Source organism: Canis aureus, chromosome 31 (genome assembly GCF_053574225.1).
Source record: "Canis aureus isolate CA01 chromosome 31, VMU_Caureus_v.1.0, whole genome shotgun sequence".
Classification (NCBI taxonomy): domain Eukaryota; kingdom Metazoa; phylum Chordata; class Mammalia; order Carnivora; family Canidae; genus Canis; species Canis aureus.
In genome coordinates this window covers 17,742,550-17,755,147 of record NC_135641.1, presented here as the reverse complement: position 1 = coordinate 17,755,147, position 12,598 = coordinate 17,742,550, and the positions used below count along the sequence as shown (strand labels likewise).

Below are 12,598 nucleotides of genomic sequence, written 5' to 3'. Positions count from 1 at the left end.
CACTCCTAACCTCCTCCCCAACCTTGCTTTATTATTGTCTAAATAGCATGAAGTAACTCCTGCCATGTCCTTACTTACTTGTGCATTTATTGTCTATCTCCTTTTATCTCAGACTAAAATATATCTCCATAAGGACAGGAAATTGGTCTGTTATATTACTGAAATATTCCTAGCACAGAGAATGGTGGCTTATCATGCAACAGGCGCTTCCTAAGTATTTGTTAAGTATATAAATAAATGTGTGAATTAGAGAATAACTCTGTTCACTCCATTTCTTCACTTGTTTTCATATCATCTTATACTGTATATAATCTATAAACCACCTATTGTCAATTATGAATGACACAACCATTTTGCCTGACACTTAGTTTCTGAAATAGTGACCCAGGAATCCTACCCTGGTCTACCCTCCCTGTTGCCCTTCCCAGTAAACAAGGAAGAGAGTGGAGACCTTTTCATGTTTCTTGACCTTGGTTGGGTTTTAAAACTCTTTTGGAATACTTCTGTATCAAAGTCCAACTTTTCAGTTTGAGGTAGAGTATTGGTCTCCCCAAATGAAGCTGCTTTCTTAGAGTTTCCATGAAATAGAGGATATGATACCCAAACCAAAGCTTCCCCTTTCCCATGGAACTGTTCCCCAAAACAATGACTTAAATAATCAAACAGACTATTTAATGAACATTGTCCACTTTAAGCCCAGGTCATACAATGGAACACTGCTTGGATACCAACACAGCCAATGGGTGGACAAAACAAATAGAGAAAAGGACAGAACCATACATTCCATATACCCAAACATGTCATTAAGCCTCCAAAGACATTTCTCATCTCTTTGGTTGGAAAAAATTCAATGTATACTCAAAAATCATAAAAATGAATTAAAGAAAAAAGTTGGTATAAATCTTAGTTCTATAATTAAAATTAACCATGTTTATCAATATCAAGCAACCACCCCATGCATTATTCAAGACCTCCTGCTGGAACCAACAGCAAAAGAGAGCATCTCTCTCAACACATTTGCAAAAATTCAACAGGTAATAAATCTCAGTTAATATTTGCTTCCAAAGAGAAAGTGAAAGTGAATAAATCCAACAGGGAAGCTACTGCTGATTCTTCTCCAGAAACATCAGTGTGCACACTCCCTCAAAATATGCAGACCCCTCTTCATGTGGATAGAATAGGCAGTTTGAGGCAAGGCAAATCATTTTTTTCAAAGATTTTATTTATTTACTTTGAGAAAGAGAGAGCGTGTGAGGGGAGGGGCAAAGGGAAAGGGAGAGAAATCATTTTTTTCAAAGATTTTATTTACTTTGAGAGAGAGAGAGAGCATGTGAGGGAAGGGGCAGAGGGAAAAGGAGAGAAATCATTTTTTCAAAGATTTTATTGATTTACTTTGAGAGAGAGAAAGAGAGAGAGAGAGAGAAAGAGAGAGAGAGCATGAGGGGAAGGGCAAAGGGAAAGGGACAGAAGGGAGCCTGACGCAGGGTGATTGCACAACCTCGCGATCATGACCTGAGCTAAAACCTAGAGTTGAATACTTAACCAAATGCACCACCAAGGGCCCCCCCTCCAAAATCATTTCTAAAATGCTGACTTGCAATAGAGAAACTTTTATAACACGTAGAAAAGCTTAACATTGCCTAAACCACCATGTCCCTCTAGAAAGCCAGAATTAAATGATGTCTGAAACTAGCCCCTTTGCCCCTCACTTCCCCCTCCTAACAAAACTGGTCCTTTTTTGAACATAAGAAAATGTTTCCAACCTTTCTAATATGAAGAATCTTTTAATGTCAAAATTTTACCACCAGCACCCTTACCCCACAAAACAGTGATTGTGCTCTGATTTTATTCTTTGAGAAAGCACTGTCAGAAAACGAATGTGACACTTGGAAAACAGAAGAGGCAGGCAGCCTGCCCTTTCATGTCCTATGGAGAAATGGCCACCCAAGGACTGTCTCGGGTAGAGGCTGGCATACTGCAATGACTCATAAGCCAAATCCAGCCCGTAGCCTACTTTTGTACCACCCAGGAGAAAGGGGAGGAGGAGAGGTACAAAAATATGAGATGACATGACTATGGCCCACAAAGCCTGAAACATTTACAATCTGACCGTTTAGAGAAAAGGTTTGTTGGCCCCTGGTCTAGAGAGATGAAAGTTCATCTCAAGGCTGACTATTGATTAAAGGTCCCAGACTTAATCAAGTTACTAATTAACTTGTAGGTTTTTATTTGGTAAAGATACAAAAAATTTCTGTCCAGTGGAACATATAACCTTATGATCCTGAGACACTGATTTTATATTTAATTCAGCAATCAAGTTACCTTTAAATATCCTAGCTTCTCAGATGCTTTGAAGGTAATAACAACTAACTGGTTCCCTCGTGAATTAGCCAATCAAAGAAAATCTGTGATCTGTGCTCCATTTAAATGTACCCTGAGAATCATGATCTTACCTTTTTGAAAATTAGAGTTCAACAACACATAATGACCTAAAGCAACTCTAGATTCAGAAGTGCAGTTCAATTCATTTACATTTTATAAACCGTTGTAGCATCTATCTATATTTGCAAAGCAGCAATATCTCGTAAGGGTGGGATACAGTATTTAGTCGGTCTGCAGTGAGTGCACAGAATACATAAACACCAAAAGACTCCTTGAAATGGCCACAAAGCCACCTCCTGGACCACCACAGCCTTCTGGTGAGAAGCCCAAACTGAGTTTTCCAACTGAATCTTCCTAATTCAATAATTTGTTCCATTACTCATCTCTACCCCCCTCTGAACAACAGAGAAAAAATGTCATTCCCAATTTATTGATATTTGATTCATGAACACCTTTTACCTGCAAACAATATCTACCGAACAATCTGATTTCCCTTGTCCCTGCTCTGAGAAAAGACCATGGGTGGGGGGGAGGGGGGGAGAACTGGGTAGATTTGGATTTGGAGCTGTTAGAAAACTTAAGAATTCCCAAAAAGAGCAATAGGAGCATTGGGGTAAATCAGCAACAGCTTAAGGCAACTGACAAGAACAGAGTCTTCAAGGATCTACAAATGACCTCCTCAACCCTACACAGTTCAAAATTACCAAGCCCCCCTGACTTCTCTTTATGACACTGCCTAAAACTCCAAATACTAAACAATTCCCTACAAGCTTCATCGTTCTCAGTCATTCATACTTTAGTATAAATTAATGTATTTCAGAGTGGCTTCCTCTTAACTTCCAGTAACACCACAGGAATTACAAACAGATGCTGAAGTGGAATGAGCACTGGAGCCCAGCTGCATTAAGTGTGTTGTGCTTTCAAGTAGACCATTGGTGCTTAGCTGTCCTGTGTGGCTGCACCTCCTGCTCTGTGGATCCTATTCCCACTGCATTCCTCAGGGAGCCTGGCACTTTAGGAGCCTCACCATTATGTAAATGAAATGTCTCTCTGCTCCCCTTGCTGGAAAATCTCAGCTGCCATAGAAGCTGTCTAAGCCATTACGGTGATGCGGCTGAAGGAGCCACAGAAGATTTTGAGTAATCACAGCCTAATCACACTTTAATTGCATTGGCAATCAGTGAGTTTAAAAAGAGAGAGAGAAGGAAAGAAAGAGAAAGAAAGAAAGAAAGAAAAATTAAACGCTCATTAAGTGCCACATAGAAACAGAAATAATTTTGCAAACAGCAGAAGCCCAGATAGGTCAAACTGAAGGCCTGATTTTCCACTTTTTATAGTTTCTAAAAACTCAACAGAAAGTTAGGTGATAGCCCTAAAATGTGCAGAACACGATGATAAATAGAGCCTTCTGAAAAATAGACGCCCGCCTCCTTTCCAATTTAGAAATGAAGGAGGACATGAACAGGCTTCAAAATCAGACAGACCTGAATTTCCAGCTGCTTCTCCCACCACCCAGTCTCCTCACTTGTTAGGCCCTCATCTCCTCATATGAACACTTAACTGTAGGAGTGAAGGAAAGCTGTCCAGGAAGTGCCTAGTGCATAGCAGGCCTTCAATAAAGGATAGCCACTATTTCACCGAGGGTTATTAGCACTAGCTCTTCCCAGCAAACTAGATGACATTAAAATAAAAGAGTTTCACTCAATGACATTATTTCCTTATTCAAAAAAAAAAAAAATGCAGTACTGATATTTAGTCAACATATTCCCTAAAGGAAGAATTTGATACAAATGCTTCTTCAATCTTTGTCCTTATATAGTCACATTTTTTCCAATTCAAACTCCCACCTTGTCATTATTTTCAGCATTAACATGGTGTAGTGATGTCCCAGCAGCCACCATTTTCCTTCTAAAGGCCGGAGTAACCTAATCTGGCTCTTAGGGTGGTGGTTCTTTACGCTGAATTAGAACCAGTTGGAAGGGTTCGGTGGCTGGATGCCTGGGCGGCTCAGTGGGTTAAGTGTCTGCCTTCAACTCAGGTCATGATCTCAGGGTCCTGGGGTCAAGCCCCACTCGGGCTCCCTGCACAGTGGGGAGTCTGCTTCTCCCTCTGCAATTCTCCCTACTCGTATGTATGCTCATTCTTGCACACTCTCTCTCTCTCAAATAAATAAGCAAAGTCTTTAAAAATTTAAAAGAACCTCTTGGAGGGCCTGCTGACCTGCTGACCTCCAGATCACTGGGCCCACCCCCAGAGGCCTAGAGGGGGACCCAGCATTTCTAACCAGTTCATAGGTGATGCTGATTCTCCTGGTCCAGGACTACATTTGAACTAGTGTTTGAAGGGACCATGCTTCCCTTCTCAGCTTACAAGCTCCACCCTCAGGCTCCATGAGTGAGGCTAGGGACCAGGAGAGGGCTGGGCAGCCTAAGACTCTGATTCCCAGGACCTTCGCTAAGAACTCCAGGACAATACTCTGCTGGATTTTAACTTTGAGAGATATGTCGTAGGAGGCACTGGCAGCCACCTTGAGGCCATTAGGGAGAGCCTATCTGAGGCTGGAACCAACCCATGGAAGCAGAGCCAAGGGGAGTAACAAGATAAAAGGGTTTCCATCCCAGAATCAAGGGCACGCCTAGAGTCAGGTCTCCCTGGTGCTGTCCAGCTTTTATGATACCATACTTCCCTCTTGACTCAGAGAGGTTTGGCTCGGCTCTCCTGCCACTTACAGCAGAGCCCTGAAAATCCCAGAACCCTGGGATTGCTGGCTTTACTTAGCTTGTCTGTGTCTGTTCTGGCTCTCCATTTCGCTTCTAAAAAACTATTACCTAAACTTAAATTGTCTTCATACCCTCAAGTCAAATGTCTCCATCCAACTCACCAACCCAAAAAGAGGTCAAAAAGCAATGTTTTGGGAATGTAAACAATCTACCTACACAGAATACACATCTCCTGGAGTGAACTTATGAATTCAATGTAATTCTAATCAAACCCCTACAGAATGGCCAATTACAAAATCAGGAACTTTCTAAAATTCAGCAGTAATGATTTAGAAAATATAATGGGAAAAAATTGTATTCATTAGTAACACAGAAAATGTAATCCTGAGAAGAAACTAAACCAAAAATACACAGGAAGTTTATGAGGAAAACCATATGGCTTTGCAGGGGCGGGAGAAGGGAGAGATGGAGCAAAAAAAAGATAGCATGTTTCTGGCCAGAAAAACTCAATACTGTAGACTTACCAGTATTCCCAAGCTAATATGCAATATATGAAACTCTCACACGACTCAATAAAAAACAGATGAAAACCTCAATAAAAATGAGAAAATGGATCAAAGGAGATGAGGAAGTGATTAACACAAGAAAAAAACCAACCAGCCAATAAATTTATGAAAAATAAGAAGAGTGCTTAAGCCTGACAGCACTAGTGGAAGGACACAGGAGCAGGAGAGCCACCAAAGCTGTCTTTCTGGGGGCAATGTGATACTCTGCATTAAAACCTCAAAAACAGGAGCCTCTGGGTGGCTCAGTTGGTTAAGCATCTGCCTTCGGCTCAGGTCATGATCCCAGGTTTCTGGGATCCAGACCCATGTCAGGTTCCCTGCTCAACAGGGATTGTTTCTCCTTCTCCTCCCACTTTGTGCTCTCTCTCTCTCTCAAATAAATAAATAAAATATTTAAGAAAAAAATTCAAAAATAGGCAATTTTAACTTAAAAACTTCACTTCTAGAAAAGGAAATAAGCAAATGAGAGCCCAAGAATATTCATTTCAGTGTATTTTTTTATAAGATTTTATTTATTTATGAGAGACACAGAAAGAGAGAGAGGCAGAGACACACGCAAAGAGAGAAGCAGGCTCCGTGCAAGGAGTCTGACGTGGGACTCGATCCTGGGTCCTCAGGATCACCCACTGGGCTAAAGGCAGTGCTAAACCACTGAGCCACCCGGGCTGCCCCCATGCAGTGTCATTTTTATTTTTTTATTTTTTTATTTTTATTAATTCAGTGTCATTTTTAATTGAGAAAAGAAACTTCAATGTTTAACAAACATTTATTACCTCGATAGGGATTGAAGGAGGCATTTGCTATACTTCTATAAAGGGAATTCATCCTTTAAGAAATTTATTATTTAAAAATAATTACTTGCTGCCAGGGCACCTGGGTGGCTCAGTAGGTTAAGTCTGACTTCAGCTCAGGTCATGATCTCAGGGTCCTGGGATCGAGCCTTCTCCCCCTACCCCACTCAGCAGAGAGCCTGCTTCTCCCTCTCCCTCTGTTCTTCCCCCCATTCATGCTCTCTCTCATCTAAATAAATAAAATCTTTAAAAATAATAATTGCTGTCATCTTCTGAATGTAAAAATAGCCCCATATCTGAAAGTCTTTCTGTAATCATCTTTTATTTAAATAACAATCACTTGGTCTAAATCAGGCATATAAATTATGGTAGCACTATACAATGAGGTATTATTAATATACATTCAGTGATCTAGGCATACACATATGTACATCCACAGTTAGGGGGAAGCAGGTCATAAAATAGCATTATAAAATAGCATGTATAGGGGCGCCTGAGTGGGCAGTTAGTTAAATGGCTGACTCTTGGTTTCAGCTCAGGTCATGATCTCAAGGTCGTGAGATCAAGCCCAGTCTCTGGCTCCACATTTAAAATGGAGTCTGAAAAATAATAAAAATAAAAATTAAAATTAAAAAATAAATTAAAATAAATAAATAAATAAAATGGAGTCTGGTTAAGATTCTTTTTCCCTCTCCCTCTGCCCCTTCTGCTCATGTTCTCTCTCTCTCTCTCTCCTCTCTTTCTCTTTCTCTCTCTCTAAAATAAATAAACAAAATCTGGGGTACCTGGGTGCCTAAGTGGTAGAGGGTCTGCCTTTGACTCAGAGTGTGATCCCAGGATCCTGGGATCGAGTCCCACATCAGGCTCCCTGCAGGGAGCCTGCTTTTCCCTCTGCCTGTGTCTCTGCCTCTCTCTCTGTGTATCTCATGGATAAATAAGTAAAATCTCAAATAAATAAATAAATAAATAAATAAATAAATAAATAAATAAATAAATAAAATCTTTTGAAAAATAGCATGTATGGAATAGAATGCTTCATTTTTTTAGAATGTTTCATTTTAAAAAAGAATGTTTCATTTTATAAATATTCATATTTATAGTCATTTTATATTTGTATAGAAAGGCCTAAAGAATATACAGAAAACATTAACAGTGTTTATGACTGGGTTTTAGGGTTGGAAGTAATTTTTATTTTCTTCTTTTCATATATCTGCATTTTCTTAAGTGGCTGAAATTATTAAATACCCTTTTAATTATAAGAAAAACAAACAATATAAACAATATAAAAAAAGGTGACTGACATACGAGTTTAGGTGCTAATGCAACAAAGTACAAGAAATCACATTTTTCCTTTCCTGTGACTTATGCAATGTAACACCAAACAGTGCACTCCCAATTCCTCCATCTGGCACTTCATGGAGGCAGCAAAAAAATTATCCACGTGACCACTATGTCCTGATCCTCATCCATTCTTCATTCAATCATTCATTTTCTGATCACCTCCTATGGGCAAGGCACAGTGCTGGAAAGGCTACTTTAAAAACATCCATTCCTCTTAAAAATCAGATACAATGCATTTGGTGAGTTAGGGTACATTTTGGGGTTTTTCATAATTAAAATTTTCACCTACCACTGCTTTTATTTTTTATTTTATTTTTTGTTTAATATTTTATTAATTTATTCATGAGAGAGAGAGAGAGAGAGAGGCAGAGACACAGGCAGAGGGAGAAGCAGGCTCCATGCAAGGAGCCCAACATGGGACTCTATCCCAGGACTCCAGGATCACACCCTGGGCCAAAGGCAGGCGCCAAGCCGCTGTGCCACCCAGGATCCCCCTACCACGGCTTTGAGATTCACTATATCCTATACTTGATGGCTCATAGTGCCTTATTGTCTCCTCTTCACCTTCACTCTAAATTTGGGGGCAGTGAAGAGTAGGATCACAGAGTTTGGCCCATTGTGCCTTTAAATTAAAAGGTGCTTGAGGGATGCCTGAGTGGCTCAGCAGTTGAGCGCCTCCCTTCGGCTCAGGGAATGATTCTGGGGTCCCAGGATCGGGTCCCAGATCTGGCTCCCTGCAGGAAGCCAGCTTCTCCCTCTGCCTATGTCTCTGCCTCTCTCTCTCTGTCTCTCATGAATAAATAAAATCTTTTAAAAAAATTTTAAAATTTTTTTAAAAGATTTTTTAAATTTTTAATTGAAAATAAAAAAATAAAAGGTGCTTGAAAGCATCATCATGACATCCCATTCAAAGATGCAACTCAAAAACCAGCAGGGCCAGGAGTACTGGAAGATTACTCTGAGTTCAGTAAGCCCCAGGGAATGATGTGGCTGTTCCATAACATTAATGACCATTTTCAAGAGAGTGGCTGATCCCTCCAAGGTCCAATAGAAACCTAATGATCGGACTCTCCCTCTTTCTACAGCCAAATACCTTGGCAGCTTTACAATGGCTCCATCGTGTGGACTGTTTCTTCTGCGAGGAAGACTCACCATCCCCAAAGAAAAGCCCATTACAGAAAATCAAGGAAGCAGTGAACAGATAGACAATGTAGCACATAATATATCCTGCTCATGAATTACTGAATAACATCCACAACAGCTTTTAATATTTTAGGCAAGCCACCGATTACCAAAAAGTAATAACAAGACTGAATATGGAGTCCAACATGAGGATTGATCTCAAAACCCTGAGATCATAACCTAAGCCAAAATTAAGAGTTGGATGCTTAACTGACAACTGACTGAACCACCCAGGTGCCTCTGAATTTGATACTTCTAGTAACAGAAGAATAAACACTTTGTTATAGGGGCTTCAGGCACAGCCTCTGGAAGCAGACTACCTGGGTTAGAATTCTGATTCTATCCATCACTAGACAGGTCTGTGACCTTGACAAACTTAACTTTCTCTTCTACCTCAGTTTCTTCATCTATAAAATAGAGATAATAATGATATCAAAAATCCTAATGATAGGATTATTGTGAGGATTAAATGTGGCATAAATGGAAGTATTGTTAATGTTGGTATAATTATTACTAGCACGAGATAAGGAAGCACTATCTTTGAAGGTCCTGTGGAATGGAATCTGTGGTCATGTTCTGAATACTGGTAAGGATTTTAGTGTACAGTGATGAGAGAGAAGGGTATTTCACAAATAAGGATTAACCTGAGAAAGACCCCAGAAGTAGAAAGAAGGGGGTTAGTGCCCTGACAAGGCTGGTGGTGGCTACAGTCCCAGGCATTTGAGCTAAAAGTGGGGGGTACATAAAAATAACACTGAGACAAGGCATGCTGGCATCTGCCTGGAGGAGGTGACGAATGCCAGGCTAACAAACGTAAACACTTACAGAAGGCAATGACAGGCCAAGAATCAAGGCATCGCAATGGTGAAGAACATGGGATTCTGGATTTGAATTTTGGCTGCAACTCTTAAGAGCTGTGTGACCTTGGGCAAAGTGCCTAATCTTTCTGTGCCTCTGTTTTCTCACATGTAGAATAGATGTGTTAAAGATGCAATGAGAGTTCATATGCAAAGTTCTTAGAACCAGTGCCTGGTACACAGTGACACATACATGTTTGCTATTAAAAGATTGAGTACTGTGTGACTCTTGATCTTGGGTCATAAGTTCAAGTGTCACATTGGGTGTAGAGATTTCTAAAAAAGATAAATAAATAAACTAAAACAAAACAAAACAAAAGGTAGAATACTGGCTGATGGTGCTTCTTCCCGCCATCTTGATTGGCCCTTCAGAAAATTATCAGCAGTTGGTATGGGTAATGACAGGGTCAAGGATATAAGACTGCGTTTCAATTGTTTAAAAAAAAAAAAAAAAACACCATAAAAGTAATGATTCTCTTTTGGACAAAAACTACATGGGCCATGAAAAAAAATTTATCTCAAAGGAATGACAAAGTGACAGCAAGCACTAAACATAAGCACACACACTTCTAGGCAACATGACTGAATTTATCCAAGACTTAATCAGATCACCATGGCCATGCAGAGTGGCAAATGTACCATTTATGAGAAGATGGGATCTGTGCTAACTTCTAGATGATGGCAAAGGTTTCAATATGACTGGTGGGAGGGAAGGGCACAAGCCAAATGTATGGTGACGACTGCTCAGACAATCCCTAAGGCAAGAACTTACTTCCAGATCCATCCTTGACTCTAGGTCCTTCAGGCTTGGCCTCAGAAATAATGTTTGCATTGGCGTTATTCTCCATCTCGATCACAAAGTCACTGTCCTCCTCAAACTCAGGGTGACTAAAGATCCAATCCAGTGCTCTTTCCAGGTTATTATTCTAATAAAATAAAACATTTTTATAATGTATGCAGTCCCAGGGCCTCATTATATCCTGACCATTTAAACCAAGATGTCAAGTAGAGAAGACAGGAGGCCTGAATTCATTAGTCCTAAGTGCCTCTGAGAAGCTCTGACCCTGCATATGAAATGTACATTCAGCTGGCATTCTCCAAGTCTCCCAACTGAGGTCTGTAATTGGATTCACTGGAAAACAGTTCTGAGCAGCAGACCAGCATTCCAAAGTCCGTATCAGCCTTAGCTCAGCATTTCTGGAGGTTGATGCTAATGATGGGGTACAGAGTCTGGCATTTGTTTAAGTACCTTTCTCAGCCACACTAACTGCACACACTACATTCCCTATCAACTGTGTTTCCCACAGAGAACTATGCTGGGCATAAGGGGACCAATGTGAGTGCCATGTTAGTGCCTCCTCTCCCTAAACATTAACAGAACTGTTGGATTGCCGCAGAGACCATATTAATGCCTTGGTTAATGATGACAATACTGGTTAGTTAGGGACATTATTTTAAACTCAAGAAATTAGGTTTAAAGAATTTATTTAGATATCATCAGAATCTCCAATAAACCAGTCAGTTGAGAAAAATAAGTAGGGCAAAGCAAGTACCCTGAATGAAACTAACTCTGGCTGAGATATTTCAAGCATTTTAAAGGGAAACAGATTGTTCTAGCCACACTCCATGAGTCAGCTGAGAGCTGCTATGACTTCAACAATGGACCCTAGCAGACAACTGGTAGCCAAGATAGGTAAGCAGGAATTAGTAGCAGACACCTACTTAAAAATACATACGGTGTGGCAAGGAAGGGTGGGTTTAAAAAAAAAAAAAAAAAAAGAAATTTCTTTCAATATTAAACAGATATCTGCACTGCAAGAGGAAGACTTCTATCAATGCTCTAGTTTTATGGTTCCTTCTCTCCTGATAATGTCAGGAAGTTCATGAATACCAGAAGAATCCTCTCTCCACAGACAGAAACAGAAGTGGAAAATTCAGTCTTCTCTATGAGGACTTTTGAGAGAGATTTCTCCAAGGTCTTAGTATCAGAAAAGCAAAATTTCTCCTAAAGAACTGTCTTATTGAACATGGAATCTCATACATCCCTCTCTGCTCCAAGGCACCAGGAAGCTTCAAGTCAAATCTCAGATCCCTGCTGATAGTAAACACTCAGATGATAGGGAGTTTCTTTCGATTTGGTCATCTTGCCCTAGCTGCATTATCTCCCTATTTTTTTTACTCCCATTTTTATACTGTATAACTTCCCCCAATCATTTATTTTAGCTCCTCATATAATATATGCAAATAAATCTCTGTGGGGCCATGGTGGGATACAGAGCGAGACAAACATGATTGGAAATGATCAAAGGACACTGGAAAGTCTCTACTGCTACTGACAGAAATACACACCACCTCCAGTAAAAGGAAGGTATTTTCACACAGTCTTTCATGCTTACCGTGGCTCGTAGCGCCTGAATAGCCTGATTTCGATGGAATCCCATGGAGGTAATAATAGCTACAATTTCCTCCGGAGGTTGATTATCCAATCCAGTAGCACCAAAAACAGAGGCTCCAGCAGAAGCTGCTCCTCCATAACCAGGCATGGTCAGTGGTTCGGCAAAATCTGGGAAAATAATTACACTCAGGCCTTTTTCTCTTTTTTAGTCTTGAAATAACACTGTGGAGCTAAGAAGCAAAAATACCTACAAAGTTATAATAATCAAGACAGTTGGTACTGGCATAGGATAAACTTATAGATCAACTGAATAGGATTCTGAGAGTCCAAAAATAAACCCATAGATTTATGGTCAATTGAGTTT

The 12,598-nt window shown here is 40.1% G+C and overlaps 1 protein-coding gene across 3 annotated transcripts in view; it reads right to left on the bottom strand.

Moving 5' to 3' along the window:
• USP13 (ubiquitin specific peptidase 13) overlaps positions 1-12,598 on the bottom strand; it is a 126,572-nt gene that overhangs the window by 19,325 nt on the left and 94,649 nt on the right. For all 3 annotated transcript variants that reach the window (XM_077879734.1, XM_077879735.1, XM_077879736.1), the window contains 2 exons: positions 12,236-12,402; positions 10,612-10,765 (listed from right to left, as the gene is read on the bottom strand). In XM_077879734.1, coding sequence (XP_077735860.1) covers positions 10,612-10,765; positions 12,236-12,402 — 321 coding nt within the window. The remainder of the gene's footprint in view (positions 1-10,611; positions 10,766-12,235; positions 12,403-12,598) is intronic.